Source organism: Empidonax traillii, unplaced genomic scaffold, assembly GCF_003031625.1.
Source record: "Empidonax traillii isolate 1590-97213 ecotype Southwest subspecies unplaced genomic scaffold, ASM303162v1 scaffold309:size1915965, whole genome shotgun sequence".
NCBI classification, from domain to species: Eukaryota; Metazoa; Chordata; class Aves; order Passeriformes; family Tyrannidae; genus Empidonax; species Empidonax traillii.
The window spans coordinates 979,099-998,672 of NW_020955502.1; the positions used below are offsets into that span (position 1 = coordinate 979,099).

Sequence of the window (19,574 nt, forward strand, 5' to 3'; positions counted from 1 at the left end):
AAGGTGTAAGTACACTGCTCCATGTTACTCATGCAGAACAAAGGATGTCTCATCATTAAAGACACACAGATGTCACTCGCAGGGGATCATGGGCAGATGAGTTTTCACTCAGTGAGTTACACGACTTATCAGTGTTTTTGGTGCTTCCTCTCTGTGGGCAGAGACATTACTCAGTGTACTCTTCCTTTAAGTGCCTCCAAGGCACATAACTCCAGGTCGTGATTGCACTGAACAGCACACAAAATTCATTCCTGAGCTGATAAATGACTGGTGGAAATCACTGGCACAAGATCCAACTGCCAACAATAAAATGAAATGTTAGAAAATACTGATATCAAGGATTAGGGAGTACGTAATATTTGAGGGAGGAAGGGAGGGAACTCTGAGATGTTAAAATAAATCTACTGTGAGTGACATCATGATTTGGTTCATGGGGTGCCACATCCCTGGAAGTATCCAAAGTCAGGTTGCATGGGGCTTGGAACAACCTGGCCCAGTGTTTTGAATCACAGAATCCCAGACTGGTTTGGGTTGGAAAGGACCATAAAGATCATTCACCAAGGCAGAAATGTGACTTCCATGGGCAGGGACACCTTTCACTATCCCAGGTTGCTCCAAGCCCTGTCCAGCTTGTCCTTGGACACTTCCAGGGATGGGGCAGCCACAGCTTTTCTGGGCATCCTGTGCCAGGGCCTTACCATATCAATATATATATGATGAAGCACTATGTAAATATATCTTTGTGCCCTTCTCTTTCCATTTCCTCCAGTAACTAGCCCAAATTTACCAGATGCACCCCCACACCCATGTAAAGGAGAAATGTTTCCTACAGCACCCAAGAAATCAGTGGGAACACTGGCACTGCTGAGGCAAATACCCACGGCGTGATCTGGGCAATGTTTCATCCCTGTGCTCCCCAGGCCGTGGATATATTTGCAGGGATCCATCCTGGAGCGAGTTATTAGGGCTGGAAATTCAATCAGCAAGACCCTGAAAGGTAAGACCAAGCTTTCAGCCTTATTTCCTGACACGAACAGCATTTTCCCCTGTAAGCTCTGGTAGTTCAGGTGACAAGAGTTCAGCACAAGTTTCAGGATGTGGACATTGAAAAAAATACCTTCCCCATCTCACACTGGTGGTGTGTGGCTGTTCTTCTACAATTTCCTTCCTGCTCAGGCAGCAATCACTAATTTTAGACTCACCTACATGAAACAGTCACATTTCTGCCTTGGAAACAGTTTGCTGCTTCTGAAGAATAATCCTACCACACTTAGCCAGGTATCTACTACTCCAGAAATATCAGTGACAGATCTCTTGGGGTGTTAGAAGGAGACAAGCACAGCCCACAGTGATGTTGGTTTGGAAATATCCAGGATAAACAGCAAAATCAATCAATTTATGCAACAGCTGATAGACAAATGCATACAGTGCCTAGGAGTAATTGAAAGAAATATGCTTTGGGAACATTTTGGAAGTCCCAGGAAAACCTGTAAATGGTTTCATGACTGCTCAGCAGGGAGGAGACTCCTGCATTTCGCCTTCTGGATGTCAGAAGATGCAAATTCTCAGTCACATGCCTAACAAAATCCCATTTTGCTGTGCCACACTGTGTTTCACACAGCAAGCTGAGGCACTGACAGAAGTGCTGTGAGGTGATAAATCCCTCACCCAAAGTGAAGGATTAGGCCAGGAACCAATTCAGAGGGATTTTAAATCAGCCTGGCAGGCAATGAAGGCTTGTTCTTACCTGATTGGGTTTTTATTATGGAATGGGAGGAAAATGAAATTGGGTTATTCTGTCACACAGAAAAGAGTCCTTGGCACCCATGTATGACACATAAATCCTCCTTGGTGCAGTGTCTCCTCATCAGGAGTAATCCCAAGTATTTTACACATCTCTGGCAAGATGTCTGAAGGATTTTTTTTTATGTATTATAACCACAATCATCTCCAAGGACAAAATGCTCCAAATATTTAACGAGAGAATGATGTTGAATAATAACTATAACACATTGCATCTTGCATTGGCATTTTGCATTGCTGCTTGGCATTTCAGTTCCTACAGGGATCCAGGTTTTACAGATTTTTTGCTTGTGCCAATATGAGGTAAGTTTAAAATTGTGAGTTACTGGCCCAAGTTTTCCAGGCAACCACAAGAACTTGTAGTGAGCAAGAGGGCAAATTTCTGACAGGGAATTTTGCTCCAGCTCTGCTGGTGGTGATTTCAAATATCTGATACCTGCCTTGGTCACCACTTATGGGGTTTTAACCACAATTACAATTCCTTTCAAAATAACCCTCCAGTGCTTTGTGGAAAGTAGGTCTTTATATCCACTGACTCCCTGTTCATGGATCTGAGGCAGGAAAGCAGCTCCTTGGGGACCAACATTTGCTCTTGGTCATGGCTGGGTGGTCTCTGTCCCCACTGGTTCTCCGGGAGGGACACGTGTCCTCCCTGGGCTGGGACAAACACCTGGCTTTGCCCACTCTGGCTGGTGTTTAGGATGAGGTTGATCTTCTCCAGCAGGCAGACTTGGGGTGCCCCTGCCTCCCCATCCCACAGGTGGGGAAGAGGGCTCGTGTAGTCTCCAAAGATGCTCATCTCTGGTTCCGGGAGGACTGCGGGGGGCTGCGTCTGGTAAATGTTGGCTGCGACATATCCCATTGTGTTCCCATTGGATATCTGGGGTTTGTAGTCACTGATGTGCTCCAGGATTGTGGTGCTGGCAGGAGCCACAGCCCCTGGGTGCTCCCCATCCTCAGGAACTTCTATGCTGGGTTTCCTTGGAGTGGCCACACTCTCATGCTCCTCGTGCACCGGCACCTCCTCGACTTCCGTAACTGTGGGGTCGCTGGTGTCCAGGAGTGGATCCTGGAAACTGTCACTCATTAAATCACTCTTGTTCTGGAAAAAAATAAGGATTGTAGTAGCAAACTGGAAAATTTTATTATCAGGAGCTTGGAGCAACCTGCTCCAGTGGAAGGGTCCCTGCCCATGACAGGGGACAGAACAGGATGAGCCTTAAGGTCCCTTCCAGCTTGAGACATTTGTGGCCACTAAATACAGACTATATTGAGGCAAAGCTTAAAGACTTCAGCTAATCTGGGCTGCCACACACCTTGCAAATGCTTTGGAAATGATTCCTGCGCAGTTTCCAGTTTCTTAGACCTTAAGCCTCTTCCCATCCATGTTTTTCACAGCAACAGAGCAAGTTGCCTTCTCCCAAGTGACAAGTGACAGGACAAGAAGAAACAGCCTCAAGTTCTGCCAGGGGAGCATTAGGTTGGATATTAGTGAAAATTCCTTCTTGGAATGGGCTGTCCAGCCCTGGCACACTTGCCTAGGGCAGTGGTAGAGTTCCCAGCCCTGGAGGGATTTAAACGTCACTTGGACGTGGCACTTGGAGAAATGGGTCAGTGGTAGCTTTGGCAGTGCTGGGGAATGGTTGGACTTGATCCCTCGACTCAGAGGGATTTTCCAGCCTAAACAATTCTGTGATTCTGTGATGCTAAGCTATAATCTGTGGGGAAGCAAAAGGAGATAACCCTGCACTTACCTGGAGGGACTTTACCACATTGCTGTTTTCCATATGGGGGAACTCTTCAAACAGCCATTTTGGCAAAAGCTGCACAATGGTGACTTTAATCCTTCAGCAAAAGGAAAACAAAAAGAAAACCCAAGATATCAGTCCATTTTATCAATCAATTACTCCTCATGCAGCATGAAACTGTCCTGGCAGGAGGGAACACAAAGTGCATCCAGCCTTTGAGGGGGGCTTGGAAGCTGCAGGTTCACCCCATATGGGTGGGTTTCCCCTTTCTATGATTTCACCAATTCTATGATCCTACGTTTTATTTTTTTTTGTTGGTCTCTGCCTTACTGTAGAGCACACAAATGTCTTTTCATACAGCAACCTGGTGAATGGGTGATGCTGCCCTCAGTGAAAAGGCTGCATTGAAAAGACAGGTTTCTGGAGTTGATTTTAAAATATCCTAGAAGAATTTTATTCTACATACTAAAAAGGCATACTAAAAAAGGTATGAGTTAGAAATAAGGAAAAAATATGTGGAGGAGAAAGTAATACCTTTTTCTGACTGATTTTTTAAACATCAGAATTGCAAAACCAACTGATAATATGACCATGCCGATGCCCAGTCCCAGGAAAACTCTGAGGTCATCATCTGAAAAAGGATGGAGAGGGAAGAGGTCATGTCTGGGGATTTAGTCGAGTGATTCAATCAGTAACCATTTCCTACATGGCCTTACCTTCCCTTCCAGAAATGCTGAAGTGAATTCTTCAGCTTATGCTGGTTTTGCTTTTGGTTTAAGTGTTGCAACAGATCATAATGTGACCTCTACCAGAAGATGTCAAACCAGAGCATGACCAACGTTAGAAAAATGAGTGGGAAATGCTTAAATGATTCTCTGGCTCAAACTGCAAGATGAAAACAGTCCCTCGCTGTTGTGGTATATGTTGGTATTACATCTTCCTTGTTTTCTTACCTCTTAATTGTAATGTATGTTATAAATCTCATAAGAAAGCAAAACTCCAGGCTTGCATTATGAGAGAGCACTGCAGCCTTCCCTCCAGACGGGTCATGTCCCCACCAAGCGGAAGGGTCCTTTTTTTGTCTCTAATCTCTCCAAATGTACACAAACTCACAAATCCCCATCTCCAGGTGCTGCAGGTGCTTCTTGGGTTAAACCTTCCACTTCTGGCCAAGGAGAAAGCCTGGCTTAATAAGTCAGAGCTACCCAAGGTCTTCTTACCGTGGGGATTCTCATTGTATATGCTGTCTAGGAGTGGCTCCTCTGGAGGGACTAAAACAGAGAAGGGGAAAAAATGTCCATAATTTCATTTAGAGGAATGTGGGTGGCACAGAAGATATGTCTGGGGTTTATTTTGTAAATGTTATTTAGAAAAATAAATAATGGTGTAATGAGAAAAAATAAGCTGAAGTAATAATCTCTGAAGTAATTAATAACTCCAGCTCTTGCTGGACAATGGACAATATCCTGTTTCTCAGAGAACCAACTGAATGAGACATTGATTAATACATATCACCAACTACAAAATGTCTTTCTCACACATTGCTCCCCTCAGCTCCTGAAACAAGAATTTGTTCTGCCTGGGGAACTGTACATCCTTTTTCATGAGCACCTACAGGTTATTCAACAGGTTTCCCAGAGAAGCTGTGGCTGTCCCATCCCTGGAAGTGTTTAGGCTGGGTTAGACGGGTATTGGAGCAACCTGGGATAGCAGAAAGTGTCCCTGCCCATGGCAGGGGGTGGGACGAGATGATCTTTAAGGTCCCTTCCATTCTAGGATTCTATGATTTCCCAAAGTGCCTGAACCCCATGGGAATGAATTTTCTGATGATTTATTTGTGTGATGGGGTGTGTGGTGAGGGAAGATCTGCAGCTAATGAGCCTGCCATGGCAAGAAGGGTATTTCTGCTCAAATAAGCAGCAAGCTTACTTCCATGCCAAATTCAGCAATTCCCTTGGAATCTCTTCTCCTTAACAGACAGGTGGTGACACTGCTGCTACAAAAAAGGGGTCCTGCCAAGAGCCAAAGGTTGTCAGTGTGTCTGTGAGGACAAAGCTAATGACTGTGAATAGCCTGAGATGAACCGGTCAGGAATATTTGTTTTCATTTCTTGGGAAAAAAAATTGAACAACTGCCCTTCTCCAAGCCATGAGAGGTTTCAACCAGAAACATGAAGCTGGTTTGTCATAGGGAAAGTATCTGAGCAGCTTCAGATAACCCATCTAAAATGGCATCACAGCCCAGGATAGTGAACAACATCCTCAGGTGTTTCCTGCAGGTATATCCAGCTCTGTCAGGGCATCAAAAGCATTGACAGATCTTAATGACCCTGACCAGCCTCACCTGGGACCTGCACCCACACCCCTGCCCAGGGGCTCTATTTAAGCTCAGTCCAGGCCCTCAGTTTCCATGTAGGCTGTGCTGGGGAGGCTTCAGAGGTCAGATCTCTGGTCTGAATTAATGGCTTGATGTTATCCTTCCCTCATCTCCAGGGCCCTGCCCAGCTCTTGAGGACAACCAAAGCTGGGCCACAGTGCTGGAGATGATGACATTCCTCTGCAAGTTGGCTCATGCTCTTCCCTAAAACAATTTCCAGAACTGAAGCTTGTTGGTGGAATTGAAGATGTCCCTGCTCTTTGCAGAGGGATTGGATTAGATGAGCTTAAAAGGTCCCTTCCGACCCCAAGTGTTCCATCATTCCTGCTCCAGGTAAGGAGGTCTCTGTGGCTTGGTCAGTTGGTCTCTGTGTTTTGTTTTCTGTAGTTTTCTGTGTTTTGCATTATCTGTAACACTTGTGAAATGTGCCAAGCAGCAGATTCTTTCTTTCTAAAGGGGAACAAGTCTATTGGTGTATCTTGTAAGATGTGGTTGTTGAATGCATTAGATTTTTGCACAGGAGCAAAGACCACCTAGAGAAGGCTTTAATACAGATATATTGACAAACCCCTCTATTTTCACATCTTGTAGTCGAGAGGATTCCATCTAGAGCCCTACTTTTCTCGAGTCAGTGGGAGGGGTTTGCATCTTGTGTTTAAGACTAAGTAATCCTACCCCACTGTCAGACTGTGGGAAGCATCAGCAGCATGTCCACCCCCCAGGCTTACCTTTGCCAGAGCTGGGTTTGCTGACTCCGCCGGGGTAGACCGCATACACCGACACGTTGAGGCGAAACCCTGCTGCTGCCTCTTCTGGGAAAAAACAAGATTTGCCTTTAATATGTGTTTGTAACCTCCTGTGAAGGCTCTAGGTTTGTTCAAGGGCGTGTTGCTGTGTGGTGGAAGTAGATGAAGTATCTCCTGTGCTTGCACAGGCCTCCACAGGATCCACTCCAGCGGTTCCCTGGCTGCCAGCTCACCTGTCACTTTGTTCTTTCCCTGTGACCTTCACCCAGGGAACCAAATCCCACTGACTGTCCTCACATTTCCTGTTGCTTCACTCCTTGTTCCCTAAGGGCTTTTTGTCCCACTGCCTAGAAATAAGTGGGCAGGGGCTCAGCTTCAAATGAAACTACCTTTGTAATCTAATTTGGATTTATAATGTCCTAGTGAACTGCACCAAGTAGCAAAAGGACTTCTGGAATATCTTACCTTGGATGTATGTGTGTGTTTCCTGGGTTGGGACTTTCTTCCAAAAATAGTGCTCCTCCTGGCGATAATCGGAGGTGGAAACCCACTCCACTATAAACCAAAGTGGGGGGCTCTTGCTATGCTGGGGGGACTGCCAATGAACCAAGACCCTGCTCTGGTTCTCGGGCTTGACCTCCACAGCCACTGGTGCTGGGAATTCTGTGGAGAGAGATGGCAAGGGAAGTGTCACCCAACAGACTCACCTTTGGAGAGGGGGAGACTGGGAAGGGTCAGTTAAGCCCAGACAAAATGTGTCTTTCCTGGAAGTGTTTAAAAACTGAAGAGGGAACGAGAAATTATAGAATATGGAGGTTTATATATAAATATATATAAACACACAAAATATATGAAGATAGATTTTTATGTATATTTATATGTATTGTTCTATATTTCATAGAACCATTTAGATTGGAAAAGACCTTGAAGATGGAGTTCAACCATTCCCTAGCACTGCCAAGGCCATCACTAACCCATGTCCCTAAGTGTTACATCCACTTTTAAATCCCTTCAGGGATGGGGACTCCACCACTGCCTGAGCAGCTGTGTCAGGACTGGACAACTCTTTTCAGGAAGGAATTTTCCCAATATCCAACTTGAGCATCCCCTGGCATGACTTGAGGCCATTTCCTCTTGTCCAGTCTATTGTTACCCGGGAGCAGAGCCCGACCCCAACCTGGCTCCGCCCTCCTGTGAGGGAGCTGCAGAGAGCCAGAGGGTCCCCCCAAGAGCCTCCAGGCTGAGCCTCCCCAGCTCCCTCAGCCATTCCTGGTGCTCCAGACCCTTCCCCAGCTCTGTTCCCTCCCCTGTGTTTATGTACGTGTGTCACAAAAACACATTGTCAGCTTTGTGGTGTTCCTGAAATGCTTTACTTGTCACTTCTTACAAGAAATGCACATGATTCAGGTAACTGAGAGCTTAGAGAGCTTTTTTCCACTTCAATTCTCTTCAGTTTCTTTTTAGTCATGTGTTTGTCCTCAGTTTGAATGGGACTTTCCTCTTCTATTGCTCATTAAAAGAGACGTTTTTCAGAATAGGAAAGCATGATTGTGGGTGAAACCACAGCCCGTAGCTCAGAAGGGATTTTTTCCTCTTCGGTTTGCAAGGACCCACCTTACAGCAGGAGCTGATTCCCTGGCAGAGACTGCAGGAGCTATTTTGGGGGGCAGGGAGCAAAGGAGCAGCCTCATACCCTTTTCTCTGCCAGCCAAGGTGGGCAGGGCAAAATTATTTTTAAACTTCTTGCTGCAGCCTTAGGTGGTGAAGGGCTGAGATTCCAGTGCCTAAAGGGGCTCCAAGAGAACTGGAGAGGGACTTGGGACAAGGACACAGAATGACAGGACGAGGGGGAATGGTTTCCCACTGCCAGAGGGCAGGCTAAGATGGGACAGTGAGAAGGAACTGTTGGCTGTGAGGGTGGAGAGGCCCTGGCACAGGTTGCCCAGAGAAGCTGTGGCTGCCCCATCCCTGGAAGTGTCCAAGGACAGGTTGAACAGGGCTTGGAGCAACCTGGTCTAGTGATAGGTGTCCCGGCCCGTGGCAGGGGATGGGACTGGATGGACTTTAAGGTTCCTTTCAACCCAAACCATTCCAGGATTCCATGGTTCTATATCCACTTGTGTAGCATCTCCATCTCTGGGGGATGCTGGAATTGTCTAGGGGATGTTGTGTTCCCTCAGCAGAGTGGGCTGCTGAGGGAAAATGTCTGCCAAGATTTTCCCTTGCACAATTTAGCATCTTTCTCCTGCAACCCTGATTGATATAAGCCAGTCTCTGTTACACCTGCAAGTGGCCTGTGTGACATCCTACCTTCCTGGCTGCTGTCACCCTGGCCAAGGGTGAGGATGGCGGGGCTGGAAGCCCCCTTGGAGTTGTGAGCAGTGACGAGGAGGGTGCGGGCTCCCGGTTGCACCAGGATACTGCACTCCGTGCTGGAGGTGTTGCAGAGGACCAGCATTCCCCCGGGGGTCTCGGCAGCCACGGCATAGCCCAGGATCTTCCCGCGGGCATCCCGAGGAGGCAGCGGCTGTGAACGGCAAGACAGACAGACAGACAGTCCCCCGGGTAAGGGTGTGGGATGTGACACTGAGACGCCCCAGGCAGCACAGATGTGTCCTTGGCTGGGTGACACACGCGTGGATTTTACAAAGATGGAGAGGTGTTATTTCACACTGGGGTGTCATTTCCCCGCCCATCCCTTTGGTCGAAGGGCTCCTTAGGGAGGGCGGTCCTTTCTTTTTGCTCGGGGAGGAGCAGAGCACACCAACATTTCACAGTGGCTGCCAAAACCCACTTTACCTTGATCAAGACCGTCACCTCGTGGCTGCCGTTGGGGAAAGCCGGGCCCAGGCGCCGCCAGACATCGGGAGCCGCGGCGGGGGCTGCGGGACAGAGGGAGCGTGGGATGGGGGTTGAGACACGGGGGAACACCCACCTAAAGGGGCTCTCCCACACACACAGCCCTAGCAGGAAGCCCTGCCTGGCCAGGTCTCTGCCGCTGTGAGAGGAAACAGCAGCGGGCGCTGCTTTTGGAGGCGAGCACATCCCCGGCTTTCTCACTACAGCCGGGATGTGAGGGCAACGCTCCTCGGGCATCCCGTCCCGCTGCCGGCCGGGATGACTGAGCCGGCCCTTTCCAACCTCATCCTGGTGTTAGCATCCAGGATAAAAAGGGGGAAGCTGCCACAGAGGTGACAGATAATTGTGGCTGGTGTGACACCATGACTGGTGTGATTTTTTTCCACCCCGGGCACGAGGCCACGAAAGATTGTGGAATCATGGAATTGTTTAGGTTGGAAAAGCCCTTCCAGATCATCATAGAATCATAGAATTAAATGGGTTGGAAGAGACCTCTGAGATCATCAAGTCCAACCATTCCCCAGCACTGCCAAGGCCACAACTAACCCATGTCCCCAAAAGCCACATCCACATGTCTTCTAAATCCCTGCAGGGATGGGGATGCCACCACTGCCCTGGGCACTTTGGACATGCCACATACAGAGGTGTCTCTGAGGCTAAGCCTACCTGCCTCGGGGGTGGTGTAGAGAAAGGGGGGGCTCCAGGCACTCCAGGGGCTGTTGGGGAAGCTGAGCCTGCACCTGACCTGGAACAGGTACTGGGTGTCACTCTGCAGGTTGTGCTGCCAGCGGGGCTCATCCTGTGCTGCACTGTCCCACACCTCCACCTGCAAGGGAAGCAGAGTCCTGGGGGGAAATGGGACCCAGCCAGGCCCCCACTGCCACCACCAGTCCCCGGACACAGTGGTGGTCACTGCCTTCCTCATCTGCATGGATGGGGATGGGCTGAGTCCACACTATCCCCTGTGTGAATGCACTGGGCACATTGTGGAGCCCTAGAGAAAACCCCCATCCCACTGCTGTGCTGGGCTTCTGACAACACAGGGATTTTAGGGGCTCCTGTGGGGACTGGGATCCAGCTCAGCCTCTGCCAGCACACTGGGATGTTTCCAAAGGGACTTGGGTGGAGCTGCTCTAGTGTAGTTGTGTCTGTAGGTCTGCACTGAGCATCCCAGAGGATTTTGTGTCTTGTCCTTGCAGAGCATATAAAGTTTGGGAAGATTCTGAATTTTGCCCTTTTGCTTAAAAAGCTGAGATAACCCTTCACACATGGCTGTCTGTTCTCTTAGATGGCACCAGATCTCCTGCCTGTGGCTGGAGTGAACCTTTTTGATTTGCACCAGAGCAAAGGGGTGAGTTTTGAATGACCCCAAATGCTCCTGTTGTTAAGAGGGTCTCCAGCAGGATCAAGACTTGCACCTCTCCTAACAGGGCCTGATGCTGCACGTGGGGTGAGGTCTGGGGAGTCCCGGGGGTCTCACATGCCATGCTGGGGTGCCCTTGGCTTGGTGTCGCTCTTCGCAGTGCACGTTCTCCAGCTGTGTCTGACTGCGCCAGTGGACTGTGGTGGTGGGAGGGGATGTCCCTGTTGTCTCAGCACCAGTGACCAGGGGCACAGTGGGGATTACTGTGGGGAGAGCCAGGAATGGGTGGGGTGAGGGGCTGCCCTCTTGCATGTCACTGTGCACCTCAGGAAGGTCCCTAAAGTGACAGCTCAGGGCAGGGCAGTGGGTGTGGCCATGCACAGCCCCAGCACTCTGTGCTGCTGACTGACAGGTGAGCAGACATACCAATGTCCTGCAGACTGAGAAGCTGAGGGGCTGAGTGGGCAGTGCCCAGTGCATTCCTGGCCTGCACCCACACCGAGTAGCGGCTCCTGTTGCACAGCACACTCAGGGGCACTGGTGAGTCAGCAGGGAACACCTTCTCCTCTTCTTCTTCCTCCTCCTCAGCACCCTCCTCATCTTCTGCCACTACCCTGGGAAGCAGAAGGCAGTTTGTCAGTGCCCATCCCAGCACCACATACCCCCTGGGATGGTGATGCTCCCGAGGCGTCGCAGCTCATGACCAGGGCATTGTCATCCCCAAACCTGGAGTTTGTCACTCCTAAAGCAAACTGGAAAGTTATTCCCTTTAGTTCCTGACATTTCTGCTGGGAATTTGCATTTTTCACAACAGAAGGGAACTTTCCTTTCTGGCTGCATGGTTCAGTTTGATCCCAAGCAAATTTAGACAGGAGGTTTATCCCTTCTCTTCACAAAGCCAAGTGTGATGGAATTTAATGTCTTTAATGATTGAGTCAGAGTAATTGAAAGCCTGCCAGGCTGGTGCAATGGGGACTTCAGTGGCAGGGAGCATCCTGGAATGGGCAGGATGGCCTGTGGCACACCGTGCAGCAGCCAGCACCTCTGCTTCAGATTCAAACTGGAGTTTCAGTTTTGGGGTTTGGGCAACATTAGGTTCACCCTCTCTTTAGCTCAGAGACAATCCAAGCACCTGAAAACAATGTGCTGCTTCCATGTACTGCGGCACGATGGAGTGTGTGCCAGGTCAGTAACAGCACTGAGTGCAGGAGGTTCCTCCTGCAGAACTCAGCTTGTGGTGGAATGTGTGGTTTTCGAGCAGATGAGCAAGTGTGAGCTGTAGGAAGTGTAACTAGGGCATGACAGCAGCCTTGCTGTCACCTGGCTCTGTGGCTGCCACGTGCCGGTCCCGTGCTCCCTCCCAGCCCCGCGGCCCCCCCGGTCCCCGGGGGCCTTACCTGCGCAGGTGGAGGGTGTGGTGGGTGAGCAGGTGGGGTGGCCTCCCCGCATCCCACCTGCACTCCAGGTGCTTCGAGCCCTCGGCAATGGCACAGCTCAGGTTGCTGGGGGGGTCTGGAGGGTCTGCAGGGGCAAGGACGGGTGAATGTATGGACACCCCCCAAACCCAGGCACGGCACCCCCCAGCTCCTCGGTGCTCAGCAAAAACCCCTGAGCCCCCCCAGCACGGTACAGGGTACTCACAGCCGGCCCGGACCTCAGTGCCGCACACCAGCTGATCCCGCGCGCTGTTGGGGCAGCGGGCGAAGCAGACGATGGTCCCGTAGGGCAGCTGGAAATCCTGCAGCCGGAGCTGGACGGAGTTGCTGCTGAGGGGGTGCAGGGGACCCTCAGTGTGGTTGTAGTTGAGGAGGATGACAAACTTGGCTGAGGGGCAGCCGAGGGTGGAGAGACAGTTGATGGAGATGTTGGAGCCCATCTGCACTACTGGCGTGGGGTCCACCCAGACTCGCCCTGAGCACTTGATGTTTGCAGCACCTGTGTCAACACCCACCGGGTCAGGGTGGCTCCCGGTGGGTGTCCCACAGGAGGGGATGCCTGTGGGCTGCACCATTCCACAGGGGTGGCTGCTTTGCTAGGATGCAGCAGCAGCATGGCTGGACCCTGCAGCAAGAGGATGCCAGCACCCCCACCCACCTTGAACACCATGGGATAGGGAGAAACCAGGGGTCATGAGTGATACTGGAAAGGAATTCTTGGCAGTGAGGGTGGAGAGGCCCTGGCACAGGTTGCCCAGAGAATCTGTGGTTGCCCCATCCCCGGAAGTGTCCAAGGCCAGGTTGGACGAGGCTTGGAGCAACCTGGGATAGTGGAAGGTGTTCCTGCCCACGGCAGGGGGTGGAACAAGATGATCTTTAAGGTCCTTTCCAACCCAAACCAGTCTGTGACTCTGTGATGAACCCCCTGCCTGCAGCAGTGCCCCGGCACCCAGTGACTCATCCCAGCAGATAAGAAACAGCCAGTTTCACCAATTTTAGGTTTTGCTCTAATGTTTAAATGAGTGCAGGGAAATAACCCACAGTCTCAAGAGCTCTGATCCCCTGATTAGGGCAGCAGAGGCGTGTGTTGCCCTCTGCTATCAGATGGAGCTCTGCACTAGCCCTGGCAGCCCTGGCTCACAGCTGCTATCAAGCTCCATCTGGCCTTCCCAGAAAGGGCAAGGCTGTGCTCTGGCTGTGCCTGTGGAGGCACATCCCACTGCTTAGCACAACCGCTGCAACGAGGCTGGACATAATCCCGCTCCAAGGATATGAGTGGGAAGCAGAGGGTGCCGCAGGGCGTGGGATCCCCAGCAATGCTAGTGAAGTGCTCGCCCCAAAAATCCACACCTGTAGCTCTACAACTGTCCTATTCCCACTCTAAATCCCCTGTAGGACCAGGGTGTATGCTCTGGTGGCCAGCGAGGCCGCGGTGGCCGTGCTGAGCCATGTGGTGGCCACTTACCTTGGCACAGGCAGCAGAGCAGGACGTGGAGCACCAAAGCATTGCTGGACCCGGTCATGGCCTGGGCTGCAGCCACTGCCCACACATGGCATAGTCTGTGGGAGGAAAGGGGATGGAGGGAATCCTTCTGGAAACCAGCTCCAGTACAGGCGGGAGCAACAGGAGATGATGGGAGCAGGAATCGTGGATTTACAGCAGGGAAGTCAAGGCTGAAAGCCTTCCTTGAAAGAGACGGGTTTGATGGGTCAGGGGGATGGTGCCCCTCTGCTCAGCACTGTGGAGGCACATCTGGAATGCTGGGATCAGGGCTGGGCTCTCCTCAGGACAGGAGAGACATGGACAGATTGGAGTGAGTCCAGTAAAGGCGCCTGAAGGTTGGGAGCATCTGGGAAATGTGGAAGGGTAGGGAGAGCTGCTGGAAAGGAGGGGCTCAGAGAGGGTTAAATCCTTGGGTATAGATGGGGAAGTAAAGACGAGGGAGCTGAGCTCCTCCCAGCACTGCCCAGGGGAAGGATAGGAGACAATGGGCTCACGTTGGAAATCGGAAAATTCCAGCTAAACATAAGAAAAAGCTCTTCAGTGGTGACCACACAGCAGGGCTCACCCTACAGTCTCCATACTTTGGGATGCTCAGACATGGGTTTGGGGGACAAAAGTTCCATTTCCATAAGACCTTTCCCACAGGTCCTGCCTAAGATGAGCAATTGCTCTTCCTAGCAGTGAACCCCTCGAGACAGCCCCAAAACCTCAGGCCAGGGCTTCCCACCTCTCCCCAAGGAGCCACTCTTTTTTTTGCATCCCACAGTCTTGCCTAAATTTTTCCTTGTTACCTTTGCCTTCTTTTCCATCCTCTTTGGATGCATCCCACTAGGACAAACCCCCTCCAGATGGGAAGCCCAACCTCACCAGCCCTGTGGGACTTGGGGTGTGGGCATGGGACAGCTTTGAAATAACCAAGGCACAGACTGAAGTGCAAGGAAACACAGCTCCCTAGGGGCAAATGGCTCTTTTTCATGAAAAACTCCTCCTGGGAGCAGACCCTGACCAGACCTGACATCCCATTCCCCTATCTAGGGTTGAACATCCAGAAAAGCCCCACAACTCCCTCATTTTGTTTTCAAATAACCCCATGCAATACCTGATGTCAGGAATGGCAAGTTTTCCCTGGAGGGACGGCAGAGTCTGCAGTAAAAGCTTCAAAATGCCATTTTTCAACCCAAACTAGGCCACCAGCAGCAGCAAGTGCTTCAGTATTTCTCCTGCCGTATGAGCTTGTTTGGTTTAAGGGCTGTTCAAATACTCATCACTAGTGAGTCAAATTTTAAGTGCCTCCCTATTACCTGACCTACTAAGAGAAGCTGATGAACCTTCTGCAAGTCAGAGCAAATGAAAAAAGGCAACTCGTGTTCTATGCAAAGAGCTGAAAACACTAAATCTGCCCACTGCCAGCTTTACAAGGGACTGCAGGCTCTGCCTCCCCTGGGAATCTCTTACATTCTTATTTTTATTCCAATTTATAGACGTTTGCAAACTCCAAAGCCAAAGGAACAAGATTGTTTCCCTTGCTGGCAGATGCGGGGCTTTGATCTCATCTCTGTTAAAGTCTCCTTGTGCATTAGTGCTAAAGAAATAGGAAGTAAATAAACAAGGAAAAAGCTGTCCTGTTGTTCAGGCCCAAACCAGGTGGAATCTTCACCGGCAGCTGTGCCAGGAGGGGATAGCACATAGAAGCAGCAGGTGAGGACAGTGAGCTGGGATATTTTGGGTTTGAATGCAGGGGGCTGGAAGGTGGGAAGAGTGGAGGGTCCTTACCTTGGCTGTCCTCAGGACATGTGGTGCTGGGATCCTCCTCCTCCTCCTGCTGCGGCCGGAGCTGCTGAGCACAGCGAGAAGCATCGGTGAGTGTGAGCGAGGTGAGCAGTGGGGTTGACCCAGATAACAGCACCAAAAATGGAGAGTTTCCAGTCTGAGTCAGTCCATGGGAAAACCCAGCATCCCTTAAAGGAGCAGCCTCGAGGGAAGGGGTGTCTTCTGAAAGTTCTTACAGAATTGGGAGATGCTCCGGCAGAGTTAAATCCAACTCAAATGGATTTTTATGGTTTTGTTGCTGTGTACGAGGTGATGGGAGCACAGCAGAATGTGCTGGGTTGAGCTCCATCAGGGAAAGGATATTTTCCTGCTAATCCCAGAAGCATGGAATGAAGAGTCTTTAAGGAATGAGGTTGTTTTCACCAGCAGCGTCACCCCCTCTGCTTGTGCTGATCCCCAGCTCATCCAAGGATGCTCCAAGCTGCACACCCCCAGGGTTGAGAGGCCCAAGGCTCCAGGGATGCTCCAGTGCCCTCCATCCCACTGGCTCCCTGCTGCTCCCAAACCCTGACTCTGCAGAGCATGTGGCTTCCTTTCTCATGTCGGTTAAAGAGTTAAACCTCAAAAACAGTGTTAACCTCATTACAGGCTGCAACCACAGGAAATACCGCACAGCTCCCACCTCTGCCTCAAAGAGGGAAATGTTGGGGAACAGAATTTGTCTCTCCTGGGGCAAGGCAGAATAAGTCTCTGCCAGTAAGTCCCACTGCTCTGGGTTTTGCCTGATCCATGGGGACTTTTTAGTGGAAGTGAGAGCATGAGCCTGCTGGCAGCACAGTGGGAGTAAAACCTCACTGGGTGATGAAACTATAACGTGTGGTTATAGTAATGTATATAATGTGTCTGTATGGCTATAGTAATGTATAGTCCCGCAGCAGGACTGGGAGGGTTTCAGTGGGAATTTTCATTTTGGTATGTTCTGGATGTGTCAGACACAGCTGGGCCCAGGGCTGCACAGCTGGGGCAGGATGGTTAGTGGGCACATCTGGAGCCAGTTTATGTTATCTGGGGCTGGGGCAGCCCCAAGGACAAAGCGTATCTGAAGCCAGCACGGAGCAGTAGCATGTGGAGCAGTGTGCCCTTCCAGGAGAGGTGTCACGGCCCCTCTGAGCTGCTGGTTCCCATAACACTGATCTTCTCATGCTGGTTAAACTGATGTCTCCTTATCTCTTCCTGAGCAGTCATGTCGAGCTGCAGCTCAGTGCCTTGTGGGCAGGGTGGGAGCAGAGTGAGACCTCATGCCAGGCTCTTTCCCATCGATTTATTCTTCCCATGCTGAGGATTCTCAGTTGCTGTTGCCTTCCTCTGAGGCAGCTACACTGCTCCATCATTCCAAACCCCATCATACTTGTTCATTTGTGGCTCTTTGTGGTTTGTTTAGATATTCCTTACAGTCAGATACAAGGCTTTAGACTGAGGGAGGGTTAGATTTGATTTAGGGACAAATTCTTGGCTGTGAGGGTGGTGAGGCCCTGGCACAGTTGCTCTGAGAAGCTGTGGCTGCCCCATTCCTTGAAGTATTCAAGGTTGGATGGGGCTTGGAGCAACCTTGGGATAGTGGAAGGTGTCCCTGCCCATGACAGGGGGTGGGACTGTGTGGTCTTTAAGGTTCCTTCCAACCCAAAGCATTCCAGGATTCTGTGATTCCATGTCCAGAAGTGGAAATGTCATACAGAGAGTCCCTCCAGGAGCTGGCACGGCACAGCCTAGCCCTGCAGGCTTCTCCCAGCACACCCAGGACAGTGCCTACAGCACTTGTGCCTGTTTTCCTTGGGATCCAGGTGCTCCCCAGTCCAGCACATAAGTCAGGGTTGGGGTCAGTTACCTCTTCCCCCTCCACAGCAGCACCCAAGTTTTGGGGGCACTGTCAGCCCTGAATTCAGGCGGCCCCACTCCCGCCCCCGTCGTACCGTGCCTTTCCCGGCCGCCCCCGCGCAGGCGATAGGGATCTCACCGTGACTTCCTCACTGTGCTGGGACCAGCCCCGCCTGGCCCCCGTGCCACCCCCACTGCCACTGTCACCGGGAGCTGCTGGGTCCTGCCACCACCCCTCTGCCCCCCATACTTCCCTCTGCCCCCGCACCCTGTGGGGTGCCGGGCTCCGGAGCCCTTTTCCCTTTCCCCCCACCCCGGAGTCCTGGTCAGTTGGGCACTGGGGAGCACCCCTCGGCTGAGCTGGTTGTCAAATGAGATTAAGATTACACTGGATTCATTTTACATTTGTTATTTTTGGTGGGCACGCTCGGATTCCTGCAGGCTGAGGTCAGCAGGAAGGAAAGGTCGGGACAGACCCAGCTCTGCTGCCAAAAGCGGAGCACTTGTGTCATACCCAGAGCTGTGCTTGGCAGGGGGGACACGGGGGACACCAAGGATGTGGGTGACACAGATATGGCCATCCTGGGAGTGCAGGCTCGTCCCCTTCTCGCCGTGCTGGCTTCGTTGTTGGGGTGACATCCAAATATTTGACCTTAAACCCACCAGAGTGGTATCAGTGCTGTGGACATTGCACCCATGGGGGCTTCCCTGCATCCCCAGTGGGGCTCCCTGGGGGACATGGCCATGCCAGAGGGAGGGCAGCCCTGCGAATCAGTGCTGTTTGCGTCAATCCCGCTGGCACTGGCGTCCATGCAGGATTAGGTTCCTCTCTGCTGCTGGAGGAATAAATATTCCCAAGTCCAAGCCCGCACAGCAGGTTGATAAGGACAGATAGGGCTCAGTGCAGGAACAAGGAAGGTGATGCCAGTGAGAAGGAGGGTTTGACTGTGATTTTTGGCCAGGGTAAAAGGACACTCGAGATATGGAAAAGTTGCTCCTGGACTTTAAAGTCAGTTTGCCCTTCCTGTGAGCCATGCCAGAAAACAGCTCCTGCTCATTGCTCCTTCCCCACGAGTGGGACAGCAACAGGGACATGAATCAGCCAGGAAAAAGAAAGTTTGGGCAAAGAGTTTACTTTTCATTGCAAGGGAAGGGTGAGCTGAGTGTGCTGGGACAAGTGGCAGCTCGTGCCTGTGGGGCCACGACACCACATTTTCCACTGGAGGCTGCGGGGTTTGGCTGTGCCCAGGCAGGTCATGGCAAGGAGATAATTGGCAATAAAGCTCTCCAAAAGGGGCTGTTTCCTCTGTAAACACCTCCATGGCCACAGGCAATGAATGTTCCACTGCTGCCTTCCCTCCTCACATTGGGAAAGACCCCAAAAATTACCCTGGAGGGATTTAACAGATGTCTGGGTGTGGAACTGGGGACATGGGTTCCTGGTGGCCTTGGTAGTGCTGGGGGAGCAGTTGGACCCGATGGTCTTTGAAGGCTTTTCCAACCTAAATGATCCCATGGAAGTGCTGTGGCTGCAGAACTGGGGCTCGTCCCACATCCCCCTGCACCAAGCCCCCATGCCCACCCTCCATCTCCCCCACACCTGCCCACTGCAGCATCTCTGTGGCTGCAGCTTTGTCCCTCCATCCCTGCCCTATCCCTCCAGGGGCTGCAGGACACAGACCTCCCCTGAGCTGCCCCATGGGGACCATGAGCTGGTGCTGGGTGGGATCTGGCTCCTTGGCTTCAGCTGGGATGATGAGAAGCAGATTCCCCAGCAGTGACGGACTGAGGTGCATGTGTTAGTCCTGTTTCCCAGCAAAATCTGTTCTCTCCACTGTAACCCCGTAGGGTGGAGGTGGTTTTGTGCTTCAAGCTGGCTTGTTTAGGGATTTTTCCACTTGGTAGAGCATGGCCTGGAGGGGGAGATTTAATCTCTGCAAGGGAAGGGCTGGTGCCAAAATCCTGCGTGCAGGGTCACCTGAGGGCAACACCCAGCAGGGTGCTGGGCCCCCGTGGCTGCTGTGTCGGGGACAGCAGTGCCAGAGTGGGTCTGACCCCCCTGACCCCCAGTTCTGCTGTGGAGAGGGAGGGAGG

At 51.4% G+C, this 19,574-nt stretch overlaps 1 protein-coding gene and 1 long non-coding RNA gene across 2 annotated transcripts; both read right to left on the minus strand.

Moving 5' to 3' along the window:
- Positions 1 to 173: 173 nt before the first annotated feature.
- LOC114061090 lies at positions 174 to 17,500 on the minus strand. The gene is made up of 3 exons (XR_003572040.1): positions 17,369 to 17,500; positions 1,308 to 1,313; positions 174 to 184 (listed from the first exon to the last, which is right to left on the minus strand). It is a non-coding gene; the product is annotated as an uncharacterized LOC114061090 (long non-coding RNA).
- On the minus strand, positions 1,922 to 13,854 carry IL23R (interleukin 23 receptor). Its single transcript, XM_027891125.1, has 15 exons — positions 13,797 to 13,854; positions 12,537 to 12,830; positions 12,293 to 12,416; positions 12,235 to 12,248; positions 11,322 to 11,462; positions 11,013 to 11,158; positions 10,199 to 10,358; positions 9,473 to 9,555; positions 8,984 to 9,200; positions 7,139 to 7,336; positions 6,656 to 6,739; positions 4,772 to 4,822; positions 4,086 to 4,182; positions 3,558 to 3,648; positions 1,922 to 2,905 (listed from the first exon to the last, which is right to left on the minus strand). Exons 1-15 carry the CDS (start codon positions 13,852 to 13,854, stop codon positions 2,288 to 2,290), a joined length of 2,376 nt encoding a protein of 791 aa, XP_027746926.1. The 3' UTR covers positions 1,922 to 2,287.
- Positions 17,501 to 19,574: the final 2,074 nt, after the last annotated feature.

Coding starts and splice junctions, on each gene's coding strand:
- IL23R (XM_027891125.1), bottom strand. CDS start 13,854: ATGACCGGGTCCAGCAATGCTTTGGTGCTCCACGTCCTGCTCTGCTGC. Junction 12,417..12,536: donor CACTGAGGTCCGGGCCGGCT/GTGAGTACCCTG, acceptor TTGCCCCTGCAG/ACCCTCCAGACCCCCCCAGC. Junction 6,740..7,138: donor AACACACACATACATCCAAG/GTAAGATATTCC, acceptor GTTTTTTCCCAG/AAGAGGCAGCAGCAGGGTTT.